Raw genomic sequence first — 20,602 nt, 5'->3', positions numbered from 1 at the left:
GCCTAGGCAATTTGTGTGCAGGGATAGTCTACAGCTCATGGCTTTTTTTTTTTACCTTTTATTTTTTAGCTGAGTGTCACCTAGTGTGCAAAGTGTAGTTTTGATTTGTCAGGTGGAATCACTGAAGGAATCGTTTTACTTGCATCCAGGCAATCAGGTCCCTGCTGTCACGAATAACTGCTTTTCTATATGAAATCTAAAGATGAAAGAGTGATTGTTCATGTGTCTTCGAAATACGTTGTTCACGCGGTGTGACCTGCAAATCAAAGACATTGCTTCTCAAGGATGAATTAACTTGAGGTTAGACTGTGGTTCCAGTTTCCTTCACAATCTCAACAACAGGAGACCAAAGGGAGTGCCAATGGTTGCATGGTCCTAGTAGGCTCAAAAGGCTTAAATCTATACAAGTACTGTGGGAAAACAGACTTGGATCGTGGTCTCAATGCATGTAACTCTTTTCTGAACAAACAATACAATAAAGTAATGGTTCTGTTTCCATCAACTGTTTTTTAAATTTCTGATTTTTTTTTTTTTTAATTAAGCAACAGAAATGGAAAGTTATGTGCAGGCTAGGAATGTTTTACAGGCAATTATTTGGAAGAACTAAATTGGGTTTTCTGGAAGACTGCTGCCTGGGTCAGGCTAGCAGCACCATGTGCGGGGATCCCAGGGTGCTGGGCATTTGGCAGACTACTGGAGAGGAGAAGAAGGTTCTGGAGGTGATAGAAAGCAACTTCATCCATTTTCTGTGTTTCTGACAGTAGTTTCTGTAGCAAAAGACTTTATTGAACCACTTTCAACCTAATTTTCCTAGTAAGGCCTGAGAGGAGTAGCATAGGGAATATTGACATAGCTCTGTTGTCTCTAAGGAAAACTGTTCAGATCTTGCATTGTTAGCTTCCAGGAATTTTGTTGGTGGTCTGTGCCACTTTCCTAAATGTGCTCGAGAGTCTAATCTGCCTCAGTGTATTTAGAAATTACCAGCTTCCACATTAGTGGGGCAGGGATCTATAAGAAAAAACGCTGTAGGTATTAGATCCTTTCTGATGGGTCTAAGGATTGTCTGGATCATGCTTTCTTGTCATTATGTGGCTATGTTTTGTTAAATGTAATATTACTATTTTTTTATTTTTTAGCCATCAGTTTAGTCACCACTTGGTCATAGATCAGTTTTATTTCTGGTTGTTTCTATTAATGGCTTTTTTAAAACGTAAAAATTTTCTAGCATCTATTACCTTGATATCCAGATACATAAATACCTTTGGAACTGAGTGGACTAAGGAAAATTGCTTTGCAAGTGGAAAAATAGATGCAGCTAGCATTCAGTAGGATGTAAGATTCAGGCCATGGTATTTATGTTAAGCTATCAAGTATTTTATTAAATATTGGTGCATTATTTTAGTTTTCTTCTGCTTTTGAGTGCAATAGTATACCACGTATGCGTAATCTTTTATGTTGAAGATTAATAGTAAGATACAAATTACTAGTGCTATGCAGCATGACTGTTCCTTAGTTTCCAAAATAGATTGGAAGGATTATATTTTTGCAATGGTGGTATTAATATCTGTTCTCATTTTTTAAATTGTTTTATTATATACTAAAAGCTTGCCAGTTTTTCTGCAATTCAGTTGGTTAGTCTTCAAATACTGCTGCTCGTTGCAAACCTTGTATTTACTGGATCTTGAGCATGCCTCACCTCGCCAACTTTCTGTTTTTCTTTTCCTTCTTTAGGATGTAGATATGATGGATCAAAATGGAATGACACCTTTAATGTGGGCAGCTTACAGAACACATAGGTAATACCTCACTGCAGTTTTGATTCTCTCTTAATGTTAACTAAGGGGCATAGAGTAGTGACTGGTTTTGATTTTTTGGAAAGTTTTTTTTTTTGTTTAACTGGTCAATGTTCTTTCCACAATTGCCACTTTATCTTTCTTCATTTTTGATCATTGTGAGTTAAGCCCAGTTGGCAGCTCACTCCCACACAGCAGGATGGGGAGGAGAATCAGAAGGGTAAAAGTGAGAAAACTTGTGCATTGAGATAAAGACAGTTTAATAGGTAAAGCAAAAGCTGTGTGCCCAAGCAAAGTGAAATTAGGAACTTATTTGCTCTTTCCCATTGGCAGGCAGGTGTTCAGCCATTTCCAGGACAGCAGGGCTCCATCACCTGTAATGATTACTTGGGAAGGCAGATGCTGTAACTCCAAGTGTCCCCCTTTCTTTCTTCTTTCCCCCAGCTTTTATTGCTAAGCACGACATTATATGGTCTGGAATTTCCTTTTGGTCAGTTGAGGTCAGCTGTCCTGGCTGTGTCCACTCCCAGCTTCTTGCCCACCCCCAGCCTACTTGCTGGTGGGGCAGTGTGATGCTGTGTGAGCACTGCTCACCAACAGCTAGAACATGGGTGTGTTATGAACACCATTTTGGTCACAAATCCAAAACACACCACCATAGGAGGTACTATGACAAAGATTAACTTGATCCCAGCCAAAACTAGTACAATGACCTATTCAAGAGAGAGGATATTATGCAGACGTAGTCACTAATATGAAATATTAGTTTATGAAGTGAATCTTCCTGTGGAGATGATTGGAAAAAGCTGGTGTAAAACACCACTTTTCCAAATAGCAAATTTATCTGAATTAGATTCCTGCTCAGAAGGGCCTGTCTCCATTGATTATGAAAAGGACCATAGACTGGCTTTTACCAATACCTACCATTGCCAACATTATCATCCTATTTTATTTTCATCTTTTGGAATGTGAAGTGGAAATATAAAATGTTCTAAACTTCAGTTATTATCTGCTAAGCATATAACATGTGCATGCTTTTACAGAAACTGTTAATACTGTTAGGTGTTGGTAAACGTGAAAAGAGTATGTGAGCAGATGTGTTTCATGACATCCCAGAACAAGCTGTATTACTGAGCTCTTTTTAAAAAGTCAGCAGAACTGTAGTTCCTCTTTGGGGAAGGGAATTGGAGGCATTCATAATCATCAGCAAAAAATGTCACTTTGCTATTACATAGTGTACCTGATCAATGTTCTTTGTAGAAATTGAAGTCATTAATAACAAGTTGATATGTATTTGAGTGCATCTTCTGTAGATCTAACAACATTTTTCTTTTCTAGTGTGGATCCAACCCGATTACTACTTACGTTTAATGTTTCTGTTAATCTTGGAGACAAATATCACAAAAACACAGCATTGCACTGGGCTGTGCTAGCAGGAAATACTACAGTTATTAGCCTTCTATTAGAAGCTGGAGCTAATGTTGATGCTCAAAATATAAAGGTAAACATTTGGTCTGTTTTTATTGTAAGTGGTTTAAGGCAAAAGTAACAGAGCCTATGATCAATCTTAAGAATAGATTATTATTATTATTGTGGGTATGATGGGCTCATGAAGATGGAGGAAGAGCCATGCCACTAATGTTTAATTTGGGAATCAGTTTTTCCTACCAGTCATGTATAACTACTAAATCTGCACCTTCAGAAGTACTCATGTAAATAATTTACCGATGATTGTGTGAAAATACAAGGGAGAGGGGTGTGCAATTAGAATGCGTGCATGAAGACCCATGCATTTGGATGCGAAATTGGAAATCTGACTGAATGTCTTCTAGTGAAGTTCTGGGGTGACTGTTGGAGTGAGATGTGAGGCATCTCTGTTCTCTTCCAGAGGGATGACAAATGCTCTAATACATCTCCCAGTGGCAGTAAGGAAGTTGGAAGCCTAAAAATACCAGTAGGAATAAAAAAAGAAAACGGGCTCTTTTTTGCATCAGAACTTTAAGTTGTGTGATTACTCTACCAGAACCTCTTAATGATGAAGATAGATTCAGCACTAACAGAGCCCATCCCTAGCATATGGTAGATCAGTCAAACAGATCTTACAATTTAGACCGTAGACTTAGATTCTGTAAGAACTTCTCCAGTGGTGGAAGGTGCGCCTATTGAACATGGTTTTATCCTTCACCTCCAGGCTATTCTGTTTATCAAATTAGATGCACTTCACCAGCCACACTGTTTCTTCTGTGGTGTCAGAGAATAATTCACTTTTAGAAAAAAGAATAAAGGATTCTCTACTGAATTTCTCTTCAAATATTGATATTTTCCACTTAATGAATGTTAAAGATGAGGTGGTTAAACTGGAATACATAGCTGTAAATCTGCATTTATAAAATATTAAATATTTAATTAGATTTATTTGACCTTTCACCATTTTTTCTAGTGATTAAGATGGGCCTTTTGCTTGGCCACCAGTGATAGAAGTATATTTAAACGGTTGTGTAAATATATTTTTTTCTTGAACAGCCTGGAACTGTCTTTTTAAGGGGGCAGTCAAATTTTTCTAGCAGTTTTCTAGGTCCTACATCTACTTTAGAATATCAGTAATATTGATGATCAGGAATGACAACTCATTAGAAAAATCACATGGCTTTTCATGTGTTTAAAAAAAATCAACTAGCCTCTTGCTTGTACTGATGTGAATATATAATAATTATTCCTGGTCTGTAAGGTCAATCGTGTGGATGAATTATGCTTCTAGTCTCACTTCTTGTAAACTGTTGAAAAGCTTTTCTTCTATGCCACCTAATAGTAAAAATTAAGGTATTTTTGTGGGGAAAAAAAAAATCAATGTTTCATACCTTGCTTCCCTTGGCAGACTGATTAGTGTGATTAGAGTTTTAAAGTCGTCACCTTGCCTACATTTCTGGACTCTTAGGAAATCTGTAATGAAAATTCATATGTTTGGCCAAATGAAGAAGTATCTGCTAGCCTGAAGCAGTTCATTGGTCTCCCTTTCTTTATTGACAGACAGCAGCAGTCGGTAGAAAAATAGGTTTATGAACCTGCTGGATCATGATATCTTTCCAGTCATGCCAGAAGATGTGCCTGGTTTCATTCCACATGCGCCTTGTTTCATAACTATTGCCTGCCTTCTGCAGTGGAGTCTAGGTTTCTTGCATGCCTTCCCATGTTTCTAGGATCTTCAGCAGATCAAAATTGCTCTAGCAGTGGCAGTTTTGCCATCCTGCCAGTGGCTTTATACCAGATGCTGATTCGGGCGATAGTAAACCTGTAGGAAACAAGAATTTGGTTGATTTTTATAGAAATGTAGAAACTCAGTTTTGTGCTTCTCCTTTGACTGTTCAGCAAAAGTTTTCTTTGAGCCAAAAGCCAGTTGTTATGTGTCTGGCTCATGTTTCCCCAGAAATAAAAGAAATTATCAAAGTCTTCATTCTGATGCAGTCACTTCCAGATTTCTGCAGCAGTATCTAGTGAAGTCCCTTTCTCAGTGGTGACAGGACATGGGGCAATGGATACAAACGGGAACACGGAAAGTTCCATCCCAACATGAGGAAAAACTTCTTTGAGGGTGACAGAGCACTGGAACAGGCTGCCCATAGCGGTTGTGGAGTCTCTCTCTCTGGAGATATTCAAAACCCGCCTGGAGGCCATCCTGTGCAACCTGCTCTCGGTGACCCTCTTTGGCAGGGGGTTGGACTAGATGATCTCCAGAGGCCCCTTCCAACCCCTACAATTCTGTGATTCTGTGATAGCGCATGGAATTCACCAAAAATGGTGGTAGACAGCTAAGGTTAGAGAAATACATTGGCTGAAAGCCACTCATATTTTTCAAATTATGAGGGAGGTGAAATATTAAAGTGTGAGCTTTGATTTTGTTATCAGTTCTAGGCGATCAGTGTTAGAAAGGTGCATGTGGGTTTGGAACAAATTGGAACCAGTCATCTCAGCAAGGTGCTCTTTTTGCTTTGCATGGCAGTTTGAGAAGTATATGAAGAATAGCATTCTTATTCTAAAATAAAGCTTGATACAAGAAGTGGGTTTGTCTGTGTTATTTATCCACTTTAATTATGCTGTACAAGAAAGTAATACTTTTGGTAGTAAGATACTTTCTTTTTCCGTTTTAACAACTGGATTGCCATTGGAGTTGGAAGCTGCTTTTCAGTAGTGAAAGTAGAGTGGGTTTTTTGTTTGGTTGATTTTTTTTTTTGTTAGGCTTAATCATCTTGCCACACCAGTAGACAGATAGGGCGGATGAGGACAGGATTTCACAGGGAGTCAGCTTATCACTGGGGGTCGGGGGGAAACCTGTACATTCTATTTAAATATAAGCAGAGTTTCCTTTTTTACTAGAGAGTGATAGAGAACTAGAAGAGATTTTACAGTTTTAGGAAGATTTTTATTATTTTATTTTTCTTAAATCTGTTAATGAATCATTGAATGGTCTTTAGGTGTAGGTTTTTGATTGTGCAGTTTGTCTGTAGGCTTGTCTGGGGAAGTCTATATGTAAAATTCCTTATGGTAATGACACTTCAAATTATTCTTTCTGTCTAAACACTTAAAATATACACTATTGAAGTCTTATTGCTTGCTGGCAAACTAAGTGTGTTACTTGACTAAGTTTCCTGTTCAGTTTCCTTGGGTTTGGTTTTTCTTTTTTTTGGCTTTCTAAGCAAGTCAGCCATCCACCAGCCCTGTGAATACAAGGAAAACATTAAAATGGCCAGATGATGAGAAGCACAGTCAAAGACTTCTTTAAAGCTCCCTCAATCTTTTTATCTAGGCAGTTCCTAGGTGTCTCATGGCCCTCTAGTGGAAGGGATGCTCAGCTGGACCTCAGGACAACTTCAGGATTTACTTGGGAGATCAACTCCCAGAGGGGATTGCTTGTCCTACAGGTAATCTATACAGTCTGGATATACAAGGTGGTATTAAAACAGCAGCATCTCTGGAGTTTTCCAGATGTTAGCAATTCAAGGTGCTACTAAATCTGTGATGAAGCAGGCACCATAGTTTGATTTCAGGCATTTCCGTTGAGGTTGGTGTTAACTTAATCTGTTTCTTAAACATCTGGCTAAATAATTTTGAAGCCAAGTTAAGTCATAGGATTACTCTTTTTTTTAACTGATTTTGCTATTTAAACTTTTCATACAGGAGTGCAAGATCCTGTTAAGTAGCAAAAAGCTTCACCTCATAATCTGTAGTCTGTGCTATTTACTCTCCTTTGAGAGATTTGGAGCAAGATTTCAAAGGCAAAAATGGCAGTTAAGTACTCAATTCCCATTGTCTTTCTGTGGGATCTAGGTAGCTAACTGTAGTTTTTAATCTTTGAAATCTTTTCTGTCTATAGTAATTATTGCCCTTTCTGGGTAATTTCAGTTTCTGGTACCTGTCTCACTTTTTTTTTAGGAGGGGGCCGAGCGATGGAGGATTCAGCCATTTTTCAAGCCTCCATGAATGGTTTGTTTAGGAGGGGAGTTACCTCCAGTAGAAGAGAGGAGGAGTCAAATGCAAAACTGAAGCTGGAGGTACCTGCAATTGGTTGTCTCTTGCCTCCTCTATAATTTTAGACCCCAATAACTTTCATTCAACTCTCTTCCTAAATGTTTTTAAAAGCAGTAAAATCAAATCATTTTGATAGGCACCTTTGGCCCCTGTATCTCTCTCTCTGTCTATCTTTTGCTTTACCTGTCAGTCCTCTCTGAAGGTAGGGAAAGAGAAAGCATGGATCAAAATATGTGAAGCACAAGCTAAGCATAAAAGCTCAGAGTTTTGGAGTAAGTTGGACATGAGCAACCAGTTTTCTTCCTAGGACTTCAGTAACTGAGATGAATATGAGAATGTTAAGCTTGTGGAAAAAAATCCTTAGTGAAACATTCCATGGAATTAGTGACTTCACTCTGCCAAAAAGGCAGAGAACTAACTGAGAAGTCAGGCTTGAGACTGGGAGAGTTTCCATGATCCAGTGGGTCACGAGTTCTTATTCTTTGCTTGATTTCTGCTGCCTGTCAATAGCTGAGGGGAAAGCAGAGTCTTTCATTTACAGACTAGTAGACTGTGTGTAGAACAGTGAAACGTAGATGTGCTGAAAGCAATGATTATTGCTGTGTCAGGACATACGTATTGTCAGGATCACACTTTTTATATTCTACTTGTCCACGCATGTGTAGTTATGAGAGAGTGAAAAAGACCGAAAGGAATGAATGATGTTTGGTGTCAAGTAAGCTGCAGAGCAAAAATTATGCCAGAATGTAGCTTAAACTGACTAAAAATGTATATTTTTTTAATCTGCCAATCTTCTGTTTCAAACATGTTTTGGCTGCATTTTATTTTTAAATGGGATGTTTCACACTTCTATACTCCTGGCAGGGAGAATCACCACTTGATCTAGCAAAACAGAGGAAAAACGTTTGGATGATCAATCACCTACAGGAAGCAAGACAGGCAAAGGGATATGACAGTCCGTCCTTTCTGAGAAAACTAAAAGCTGATAAGGTAAGAAGTAGTATAACACTTACGTAAATCAGTATTACTGCTGCTGTTGATTTTGGGGTGTGTGTGTTTGCTTAAGGTAAGCAGTTCAGTACTGTGGTTTCCCTACATTTCAGTTTTAGGAAACGTCTTTTTGTTATGACAAAAGTAATTGCAAAAAAATTCCACACCAAACCACCACCTTTATTCAAGGCAGGAGTTAAGAAAACCCTAAGTCTCCAAACAGTTACCTCTAGTTTTTGTGCTAGAAAAGTACCAAGTGGTCTGGTGTTGCGGATAGCCAAGACTTTCACAAAGCTGGCTCTCAAGTATCTAAGGAAAGAAGCATTTTAGATATCCTGTACTCTGATTTCCTCTCTAATTACGAAAGAAGCAGTCAGTCTTAGCAGTATAATGTAATGTGTGAATCTCTAATGTGGAGGCCTTTTTCTTCTCAGTTTATTTAATACTGCAGTAGGAGGAGGCAATAAATAAGGGTATAAAGGGTAATATATTGCTCTAGCATGAAGAAGAGAACTGTCTACCTGCTTATAGTTTGAGAACTTACATAGAGTTAATATTTTCTTACTAGCCAGAGTGTTGTGCTGGATATTAAGTATGGCTGTCACTGATTTGCTACAACTTCTTGATTTAAAGATACATTGACTCTTGATGATTAAAACACTGGCTACAGCCTGAGCTTTAACCCTGTGGTAATATAATAATACAGTGATTATTGACTTTAAGTGATTTGTGCATTGTATTATATCTACATGTGCATTGTGAATGTACTTTGAATATCTGGAAAGAGCTCAGTGCCTTCAACAGGAATTGTACCCACATAGTATAAGTCAAAGAAGGTCCAGTCTGTCTTCATAGATGCTTCAGTATGATTTTATCTGTTACTTATGTAACTTCAGTCTTTAAAGTTCACTGAGATTACCATGTGCTATGTTTATACACTTTGACAGTGTCTTTAAAAAGACCTACTTTTGCCTTTATTCTAGAATAAAAGTGAAGTCTCTAGAAGACAGTTCTTCTAAAGTAAATAAATGAATAAAATTATTGATTTGCTATGAAATTTTAGAAAGATTTTTTTTTTCTTGCCCATAGGTTGGAGATATGTCAATATAGGAAATGACAAAAAAGTTATTAAGATTCCCCCCCTATGTCAAGCTTCCTGAAAATTTGTTTAAGTTTTTCTGACTGTCCTATTTATTGTAGAATATTATTATACAAACTGTTCCTAAAAATAGAATTACTTACTGATATTTGTTTCTATATAGGAATTCCGTCAGAAGGTGATGCTGGGAACTCCTTTCCTAGTAATTTGGCTGGTTGGGTTTATAGCAGACCTAGACATTGATTCTTGGCTCATTAAAGGGCTGATGTACGGTGGCGTTTGGGCTATGGTGCAGTTTCTTTCAAAGTAAGTGTTTTACCAGGACACTGTCTGGTTAGTGTGCACACATGAAGTGTTTTGCTGGCATTTTTATTGGATTAATAATCTTAAATGTTTATTTTTTGGTGTGCTTTTTCAACATGCAACATTTATTTTTTTGTTGGATTTTTGTATTGCTATTTATGGGAAAGATCTTGTGCGTCTTGAGCTCTTGTAATGCACTGTTGTCTTGGAAATAGCCGTGGAATTACCTTGTGTGAATACCACTGAGCTAACAGAAGCTAACAGCAGAACAGAAATTACAGTCGTTCTCCAGAGGAGGGTGCTGAATGTCTGTCTACAAAGTTATCAGCATGAATTTTGAAGAAAACAATCAAGAGAAAAGTTACTCGAAAGGAATAGAAAAAAATATACGTGCAATAACATTGCTATTAAAACCCAGTCTTTTAGAATTTAAATCTCCAGACGATGGAAAAAGCTTTATTTCAAGGAGTTTAGCAGTTTAGAGTGTGACACTCAATATGTTGAGCATTTTTTTCTTGAGTATGGACTTGCCTACTCATTCATCTAGTTTGTCTCAACTAAATTCAACTTCATGCAGAATATCCTTTAAAATGCAAGAGTATAAGAAGGTGAAAATAATTCTGATGCCTTAATTTATTTATTAAGTAGCAGCATTCTTTCTTAGAACGTGGCAAATTTAGTGATATGGGAAATTAATTAATCCATTTTTTCCAAACTTTCTATTGGCAACTGTAACAGAAGCAGAAGATTCAAGAATTGGAAATATTTCAAGTATGTAGGCTGATAACACCAAGGTCTCTTAAGCTTTTTTCTTACTGAAGTAATTCCAGCATGTAATTTTCATTGTATGGGTTTTGAAAATATATTTGGCACTGAAATCTCATAAATAAATGTAGTTTGCAACTGGTATCCATGCTTTATGCTAGGAATCTCACAGATTTCTATCTGCTTTCACAGTATTTACTCATTCTACCTTTCTTGTCCAGTTCTAGACATTCACTGCAAAAGTGAATACATAATTTTTAATTAAATAATTTTCAGGCAAGTATTCACCTGGACAGTTTGAAAACAGGAATTTCTCATGAACTTCAAAGATAAGTGAGGAAAATGTTTTTATGATGGATTTTGCAGTATCTCGTATAGTACATATTTTAACAGGAAGTGTTTTTCAGTAGTAGTAGTTCAGGATTTAAATTTTTTAAGCCAAAACTTAACAGATGACATTGCTCCTACTTTACAGGTCATTCTTTGATCACTCCATGCACAGTGCACTGCCTCTTGGAATATACTTGGCAACAAAATTCTGGATGTATGTGACGTGGTTCTTCTGGTTTTGGAATGATATCCTTTTTTGTGTACAGTAAGAAGTAATATTTTTTCATGTTAGTACTATGAGGTAATACGTGGATATATCCTATAAGAGTAAGGAAACTAATTAAAATTTTAAAATCGCTGTCTTCATCAAACATTGCTTTCTGTATTGATGGTAATAGTGTATCGCTTTAAAAATGTGCACGCTGTTGTTGTGCTGCACTAAGTGAAAGAATTTCCTCAAAACTGGCTTAGTCTGCAAAATTTCCTGTTACTTACCAATTTCTTAAGTGGGGGGAAATGTGAGGAACTCTATAAAATATACTCTGCCTGTGAGGTAACAAGGTGTAGTTGTATTCGTAGACATTGCTTTTCCTCAAAGCAGTGGGTAATTTCATGGCATGTATCAATTCCAGTGGAATTGGCTTTGTAGCTAGTTCTTCCTAAAGATACTGCAAATTCTATTTCATACAAACTTTAGATATGTTTGTTAATGGTATTGTCAGTCTTTGAAGATATATGTATTAACAATACTGGAGTTTAGAGATTCTGCATATGCCCATCTTTTTGTGTTTTTGACTGTCTGCCTAGATACAAACTTTTCTTACAGGGGTAGAGATTGATTCAGAGTTCACTGAAGAATGTCAGTGATCCACCTTAAGGGAATATATTAAAATTTGTAAACAACTTTCTTGGGTATTGTAACTACAATACCCAAGAAAGCAAAATAAGGATTGAACGTTTTATTAAATGTTTAATACATTTCCTATAGCTGTAAATAGTTGAAGTGAACTTAATATTTATGATGAATGTTGGCTTGACTTTTCTAGAAAATATTTTTCTTTTTGTCCTCAAAAGAATTACCCTGAAATAGGATAGTAGCAGTGCAACCCTTTTATCATCTTGTTAGCATGTTCTTCAACCTCAGCTAAATCAGCCTCACATTTTTGGGTTGAAAACAGAGAGGAGACCCTGCTTCCAGGCTGCCTTTGGCTTCCACGCTGACAGTGTTTGCAAAGGTGCTGCTGTGAATAACAGAAGTCCCATGGAACTCGAGATGACTGCTACTTCCTCCTTAAAAAACCTAAAAATGAAAATCTAGTAGCTGTGAAGTAAAAAAGAAAAGAAAATATTTCTATCGATCTTAGCATGAGTATGTCTTAAAATAGTTAGTTAGAAAATCCTGGTCCTACTACCAGTCTCTCTGTCTGACCTGATTTTCTATATTTCTACTCAATCAAATTCACTGGTAACTGCAGAATGAGGAAAGTGAGTATAAAATAAGTATGAAAAATGTTATTAAAAGCAGTAGTTAAAAATGGAAGTATAGTTTTCTGGTTTTTATGGAAAGGAGTAGAGCTGTCTAAATATGTCATGCCTGTACCCTGAAATTGCTTTTCTGATCTTTTAAGGAAAGCTGACTTTTGGCAAATAGTAGATTACAAGTTTCTGAGGTAGTTATAACAACTCCACCATCTCACTTCTGAATCTCAGCTTCCCATACCTTGTAGGTGTTCTTCAGAAACTCACATGTACTAATGCTACTACGTGTTTGGGTTGCGAGTGTTGAGCTACTGTGAAATGCTTTCTTGTGCTAAGACAGCATCAGCTTGAACCAAATCTCAGAATGTGTGCAACTTTAAGTCAAAGTCCTTGACCATATTAAAGTATCTGTACAGCCAGCACAACTTGATGATGGCCTCTATCTTGATATAGAAAGCTGTCCCTTAAGGTTGGCAAATTGGGAGGCTTTTATCCTGGAGCTCATATTTTCTTCATGTTTGTACAAACTTGCCTAGATTTTTGTTTCTGTTAGCTGTTCTGATTAACTTGAAGTTTGGGGTTTTTTAGTCACAGAATAATGTTCACTGTCCACTAGAAATAATAACTGTAGACAGTTAATTAACCTAATAAAGTCTGACTTCAGAATGTGAATAAAATACTGTAGTGCTTCTGTAATTTAAGGTAGGTGCCTCAAAACCTTTGCAACAGTCTTTTTGTACACAGAAGTAGTAGTCTAAAAACTTCAGCTACTAATTGCTTTCATTAGAGCTGACACAATTCTCTGTGACAAGCAGTTTTAGAGACCCAGTGCTTAAGGCCATCTTCCTTTAATTGATGATTTTTAATTGGAAGTCTTTGTAATGGATTCCAAATTCATTCCCCTTCTGGAAAATTGCCCTGTAGCTTTTTTGGAAAAAAGAAATTGCATGCCTGCTCTATTTTTATAGCATGAGGCACAGCATTGTGGGTGGAGAAAGGATTCTTGTATTTTTACAGCTTTATATGATTGCTTACAGCAGAGCAGTGTACTACTTTATACTCTGTAATGTTTGAGTGATAAAACACGTCCCGGTAGTTTTCACAAATTCTGACCGTCTTTTGCTCAGGCAGAAAGTTTCTAACCTTAAACAACTATCACTAATTGCCTTACTGGGACCTTATATTATTAATAATATGAAAGTCTTAATTGCTGCAAGTGTTACTTTAATATTCAGGTGCTTGGTACGAATTTTCTTTTCTTGTGGATATGTTGAAGGTGTCTGGAAGATCATCTGGTCTTCTGGGTTTAATCCTAGTGAGATAGAAAAGGGCAGTCAAGACAATGTGTCATAAAGAACAAACAAACCCGAAGATTAGCAGTGCATTTTCTTGAGTTTCAGGGTAATCACATGAAAAATAAGTCTATAAATTCTAAGGCTTTCAAATGTGTCTTCTAGAAGACCAGTCATGAAAGTAAATTTGAACATTTTAGATTAATCTAGTGTACTGAATTTTTGTAAACGTTGCCATTATATTGAGGTTTTTTCAGCAGCTTTTGAGTCTGGTACATTTGTTAAAATAGAAATCCTATTCCTGCAGGGAATGAGGAAGTTATGATCTGCGTATTTATGGATTTATGACTCTATGGTCCTATGCTTTCCTGCCACTATTATGTTTTGCCACTTCCCTTTAGCTGTATTTTGCCCATAACAAAGGATAGTTACGCCTTGCTCTGTTAGTCTCTTCTAATCTGCTACTGATTGCAGAGTGGGGGGGGAACCTCAAAAATCCTACATACTAAATCACTATATTTTAATTTAGTTTTATTTTTAAAGGTAAAAAGTATTTAAAAGTACACTTTTAATAATGTGAGACTAGAATTTCACATTTTGTTCTTTTTCGTTAGTATTTATAGGTAGAACATTCTCTTGTGTCCTGTAAAAGTTCAGGGCATACGTACCGAGTTCATATCTCAGTTGTTCATGCCGGCTTTTCAGTTCCAGCTGAACAAATAGTGCCTGTTATGTCAGAAGGTTCTTATACTGCTCTGTTTTTTCTAAGGTGTCAGAGTTTGCTGTAACCCAAAATATTCACAGTATTATTTTTTTTTTTTGATTCTACCACTTCCATTTGGTGAAAAAGGGAGTGTGCAGTTTTCATTAATTAAGCTTTTTTGGTATAGCATATGAGCAGTGCTGAGGTAATGAGATGCTATAAGCCAATTTTATAAGTTTCAAAATCATTTACCACTGACTAATTCTGAATTGATGATCTTATTTCAGATGTACTTCATATATTGATGGGGCTTAGGTGAAGGAAAACAAACACTGCACACTTTTTCAGTTAGGGATCATTTTAAAAACCGAGTGTAAGAGAATTCATGATGATGTTTGTGCTTTCACAAAGTTGTTACAATAGCATATTGCTTTAAAAAATGTAACAAGCCAATTGATACAGTTAAGCAGTTTAAAACAAACAAACAAACAAAAAAACCAAAAAAGCCCAACAACATTCATATTACCAAAATTAGCTTCAGGAAAACAGTAAAAAGCCTTGCATGCAGAAAGAAAGAAAGAAGCCAGATGTCATGTTTCTAGAGGAACCAAAGACCCAAAAAATCCAACCCCCAGGCCCAGCTATCCAGAACTCCTGTTCCCGTGTCTGAATACTTTGTCTAAGTAAAAACCAAAATAAACTTCTGGAGTGGGGCAGATGACAGTGAATGAATATTTTTTTTTGCAAGCTAAGGGATTTTCTTTATGGTAGATAGAAGATGGAGGTGGAGAACTTTTGCAGAGCTTCAGTTGATTAAAAATGGATTGTGTCTCATAAATAGCCAGTCAAAGGAGGCTTCTTGCGTAGCTGTCTGCTGTTATCTGCCTGTGCTCCTGGATCCAGGTGTGCAGCTGTTAGGAACTGACAGGTTCCTTACCATGTATTGATCTCTGATAGCTTACACTGGCTGCAGATCTTTCTCTTTAGGGGAAAAGGACATTATTACTGGATTTGTAGTTAGTTGAAGGGAGCATTGGTACATAATGTGCACTTTGGCTTGGTTTCAGACTCTTTGTGATGTGTGGCTGGGGTAGCAGGAAGCTGTGTGTATTGAGGCCCTTTTAAATAGGCTACGGTTCAGGATGAAAAATAAGCTCACCGCATGTTTGCTTCACTCATGGGTTATGGGGTGCTTGCTTTGTTTTAATTTTCTTTTTAATGACATGGTTCCAAGTGGTTTTCTGGGGTCATTTTCAGCCTGTTGTTACTTGTTCTAATAATTAAAGGATATTGATTAGGACTGAAAGTAGAGATTGTTTCATGGGTGTTCCTGCTTTGTCTCTCACAGTGAAAAGTGGGGAAACCTCATAAAAGACAGCAAATTAGTGACAGGGCAGAAGGTGAATGCCTGCTATATCATGCATTTTTATCCCTTCTCCACCGTTTTGCTTAAAACTTAAGAGAAATGGTTTTTTTGAAGATACTAATGAAAAATACTGTTGGCTTTGTCTTTCTCTGTTTACATAGTTACTGCTCATCTATACTTTCCTTTCTCGTGTAGTCTGCCAGCATCTCCTGCCCTCATTACAGAAGTACCTTATCTGCCACCATTCACGCTGTGTCACTCACCTGACACCGTCGTGATAAAAGGAAAGCCCAAACTTAGACTCTGCAGGGAGTCTCTTAGTTTTCTCTGTATTTTATGGACTAAAAAGGGGGAAGGGTAAGTTCAGAAGAATTCTGCATACTGAGTTTCTACTTGTGTGGCTTTGATCCCTGGACAGCTTCTTTATCACACAGGTTGTCCAAATTTTAGTCCATAAAAAAACAATTCCAGAACTTTAAGGTTATAAAAACGCCTTTACTGGATAGAAAATAAATTGTCTTTCCCCCTATCTTCTTTAACAGTCTAGACATGACGTATAGTAATTCGGAATGGGTCATATAATTTTTTTTTCAATTGTACCTTTATTGTTTGTAACAGATGTCTGATTAAGGTGTTTTTAATGAAAAAACATTTTTCATTGTTGTCACAAAACCCCTGGTGATACTTTTATATTCTAAAATAAAAATTAGTCTCTCTCTAGCTGAACAAATAAGTTGAACCAGCTTATTGTTGGCACCAGGCAATTTTAGAAGAAAAATAGGAAGAAATTAGGTTGTATAAATGTTAAGGTCAGAGCTTTTCATCTGTAATGTATCAGATTGAACTGTGAAGTTTTTTAGGTTATATTATAGCTGGTGGGGTTTTTTCCCCCACTATAAACTCGCTGGAAACAGCTTGTTAGAGGAAAGATTAATTAGCCTTTAGTGAGTTAATACTAACATTCTACTATATAAGGTCCATGATTAAAATTTTAACTTAACTTGCCAATACTCTTTTATTAGAAATTCACAGCAAATTCTTCCCCCCAACAGAAAGAAAATGAAAGTTATTCAGGATATGCTTCACATGAACAATGAAACTTTGTAAGCATTTTAGAAGTCAAAAAGATGCCTTATTTGAATTTATTCATATTTCCAGGTTCTTTCATATCACAAGAGCAGTATAGAAGAATTTAAGATACTGTTATTCTATAGAAATTCTGGGTTTTTTCAGTTAATATTTGCTTGTATGTGTTCCATGTAGATTTATTTATCAATGGTTTATGTAATTTTTTTCTCAATACTGCTTAATGTAAAACAGTAAACATTTCTTCCAAGAATAGAGTCAAACAGAATAGAATATACTTGTATATATGTAGTAGAATATATTTGAGCATATATTCTAACTTCAAAATCCAGTTGTTTTAAAGCATGTAAAAAAGGTTTTTTTATTTTTGTCTTTAAAGTGTTATATACCAATTCAGTACAAATTACCACGTCATGCTTGGTTTTGAGTCTTATATGAAGAGTTTTGTAATGCAAACACACAATATATTAAACTTCAATTACAAGGGAAGTTCTAATGACTACCAAAGTAGAGAGAAATATTCATCTTGGTCACTCAGAATATAATGTAATTTGGGTGTGCAGTGATTTGTGCCTGAGTAATAATGGCCCTTTTTGCCTGGATAATGCTGTAGAGGCTTCTGCCACGGCAGCCTTGTCAAATACGGCATCTCCTTGCAGCTGTGACTGACAGCTGACAGGTATCTTTAGTCAGGTCTTTTGTAGGTTGATCAGAGTAAATAATTTTCCACCTTTTGTGGAAGAAGCATGTCTGAAGCATTTGGTTTTTCAACGTCATTGCTAAAAAATGTCTTAAATCTGTGAAGAAATGTCAAGTGTTGTAAGACGAGGCATGTTATATGGCAAGTCATTCAACACAGGAAATCTATTTTAAAACTAATGGTTATTTTCTGTTTTTATATGGCAATTGATTTTATAAACACTTCCAGAGAATACTAAATCCTGTGGTTTTTTAAGTACTAGATGTATTAGTATGTTAAAAATAATTTTCATTGATGTAAAATACAGGGATCGCCTTCTAATAGGATCAGGTATCAGACAGTACCTTTCTCGGAGATCAGTGGTGTTGAGACGTGATCGCCATGTAACAGTGGTCATTGTGGCACAATTCCTTCTATGGCTACAACCAGTCCTTGATGTGATTTCATAGGAATTTCAAGCCACTGAAGGCATAGGCAGTCAAATTGCTATCTTATAAATAGAGCTCTGAAATGTTTATTGTGAAAACAGGAAATACTTTTTAGAAGATAAATGTAATGGAATTTAATTTATTTTAAAGGGAAAATAATTACAAAAACTGAACTGTCGTTATTCATTCTTTAGAAGGATAAGTGCTTTAGAAATGCCTCATGGAGGTCAGCATTTTAAAAAGTGAGTTTTCAAGTTTGAGGAATAGAAAATACTGAGTTCTTACTACAGTACTGAATTTTGTTAATTCAGACAACAGTGACTCAAAGGCATTCATAAAAATTAAATTTATTTAAATTTTATTTCAGAATTATCAGTGGGTATTTTGAAGAGGAAATTTGATTTTTAACTTTAAATTCCTTGACTTCAAACACATCTCAATTTTTTCTTTATACATCTTCCATTCCTCGCTAATAGCGTTGCACTTTTCTACAATTTTGGAAAATCCTGGAAATCGGATCCAGGAATCATCAAAGCCACGGAAGAACAAAAGAAAAAGGTAAAGCCATAAGATACGTGAAACTTGGATCTTCAGCAGCCTGCCACCATTTGGTTAGAGTAGTTTGCTCTTCAGTACATGAAATTTCATGAAATAGTTGTGTAACAAAAGGTCTAAAATGTTGAAAAATTCTCCTTTCATTTGTCATCCAGGTTTTTTGGTTTTTTTTTTTTTCACATTTGGATTATGTGTTTAAGTGCTTACTGGTCCAAAGTTACATTTAGGTCATTTTGAATAACAAAATCACAATTAAGATTTTCAAGATAAAAGAGTTTAAAAAGCAGTTGTGTGAAAATGAAAATGTGAGGTTTCAGAATATTACTTTACTGAAACAAATGACTCGTGATGGGAAAAGTGTTAGTTAATTTGGTTGTAAAAAAAATTCACAGACTTTAAAGGGCCTCCAGTTTTCTTTAACTTTGTGCCTAAAAGTGTTAGACTGAATGAGCATAAAAATAACCCAAACCCCAGGCAGTCTGGGATCAAGTTGGGTTTTTTTCTTTTGGTTTAAATATCAGAGAAAATATGGATAATCTAATGATATCTTTCTAAGACTTCATAAGATTATTGTTAGCATTTCTAATTTTTTTTTTTTTGGTTGAAGTACATTGGCCTCAGCAGCCAAACTTAGTGTTGAATATTGCAAAATCATACAAGCAGCAGAAACATTTTGTTTGTTTCATTTTGGGCAAGTTTCGTAGTAGCTCACATCCCACCAGAAGTGAGTTTTGTGGTCCTTCTTTACGCTTACTTGTGAAAAAACCTGTGTGGATTGACAGCGGACACTTGGAATTACAGCCTTACGTAGTGATCAACGTAGAATAGCCTGTAAAAGATGGTTGTGATAGCTTACATGATTATTTTTTTTTCTGATAAATTATTGCTGAGTTGATAGTAAATGTGCAGATTTATTTTGCAAATTCCCTTACTGTTATTGAAAATTGGCCAAAGTAAGGGCCAGACTAAATTCTCATCTTTCAACTGGACTAAATTAAATAGAAGAGTCAGCAACTGCACTTTGGTTCGGACTCAGCAAATTGTACAAATATGCAATTCATTTGATCTACTTGCTTAAGAAGTTAAGTGTGGTTACAAAAGCCTCGCTGAACAGGGTAGGAATTGTAAAATGCAATGTCTTCAGTTGCAGTTTGTGAATGCTTTGAATGTCTTACACTGGAGCTAACCAAAATGTAAAATAATCTATTGTTAGGGACACAAACCACTGTAGGGTACGTGTCTTACGTTTGTGCAGTGTACTGCTTTCTCATGGTTCTGTAATTGGTCTCCAAATGTTTTGTGTTGAGGTAGCTGTTAGCTCTGGAATCAGCTATGAAAAAAATTCTTTTAATTCCAGATGACCAAGTTAAGTATGTTTGGAAATGTGTAGTAAGCAACAATTTCAGATGTTTATTTTACTGGTGTGTCGTGCCCTTTCTTCTGTGTTACAAAAAACCCCAAGTTTACTCTTAAAATAAATAAATAAATAATAAATAAACAATTCCAAGTTTTCAGAATCAAATATTAATAGCTCAGAAGCACAGAAGATAGACCCAATGTTTACAAACGATGAAAATGTGGCTCTGACTTCAGTATTCCTGGGTCTCTATGCTGTGATCTCTAAGGGGAGTTGTATTTAGTTGATTTATCTGCTCTTGTTCAGTTTTCTTCTGAACTTTGGGCTTGCTTGTGGATAATACCAAAGTCAGCATTGAGCATCACGCCATGTACATTCCTTTGTGCATCCTTTTGTTAGTCTGTAGTGTAGTGTACACTACAAACTACTTACGAATTCATGACAATTCTTGACATAATCATTTTTGGACAGTTGATTAACTTGTCCAAGATATAGTAAAGTATCAAAAACTACATTGACAGCATTGAAGTCATGGTAGCTATGTCTTGTTGGGTTTTTCACTTCCTGTTCATCTGGTTTATTTACAAAGTTATGATTGTGAGGGAGGTTCTTTAAATTCAAGTAGTGGGAAATGCTGTTAGAACAGTAAGGGATGGCAGAGGGGGATGCGAAAGGGATGTAGAGTACTGAAGGTGGCAAGAGACAGGATGGAAGGGCTCGTGAACGGCAGTGCTTAGTTGAAGAAGTCGTCTGAAGAGCTGCAGCGGTGGAGACCAGAATGCTGGGCCAACAGCAAATGGAGATACAAGTGAGGAGAAAAAATAGTGACAGCT

The 20,602-nt window shown here is 36.3% G+C and overlaps 1 protein-coding gene across 2 annotated transcripts in view; it reads left to right on the top strand.

The window, feature by feature from the left end:
* The window catches only part of ZDHHC17 (zinc finger, DHHC-type containing 17), a 78,177-nt gene that overhangs the window by 43,577 nt on the left and 13,998 nt on the right, over positions 1-20,602 (top strand). The window contains exons 1-7 of one of the 2 annotated variants that reach the window (XM_014963880.1): positions 3,159-3,294; positions 6,595-6,709; positions 7,221-7,339; positions 8,181-8,306; positions 9,569-9,711; positions 10,949-11,049; positions 18,291-18,415. In XM_014963880.1, coding sequence (XP_014819366.1) covers positions 7,235-7,339; positions 8,181-8,306; positions 9,569-9,711; positions 10,949-11,049; positions 18,291-18,415 — 600 coding nt within the window. In that variant the 5' untranslated portion in view covers positions 3,159-3,294; positions 6,595-6,709; positions 7,221-7,234. Of the gene's footprint in view, positions 1-1,731; positions 1,797-3,131; positions 3,295-6,594; positions 6,710-7,220; positions 7,340-8,180; positions 8,307-9,568; positions 9,712-10,948; positions 11,050-18,290; positions 18,416-20,602 lie in introns of those variants that run through there. The other variant, XM_014963879.1, reaches the window with a different exon arrangement.

Source organism: Calidris pugnax, unplaced genomic scaffold, assembly GCF_001431845.1.
Source record: "Calidris pugnax isolate Ruff unplaced genomic scaffold, ASM143184v1 scaffold44, whole genome shotgun sequence".
Classification (NCBI taxonomy): domain Eukaryota; kingdom Metazoa; phylum Chordata; class Aves; order Charadriiformes; family Scolopacidae; genus Calidris; species Calidris pugnax.
The sequence above is the reverse complement of the archived record's forward strand: the minus strand, read 5'-3'. Positions and strand labels throughout refer to the sequence as shown.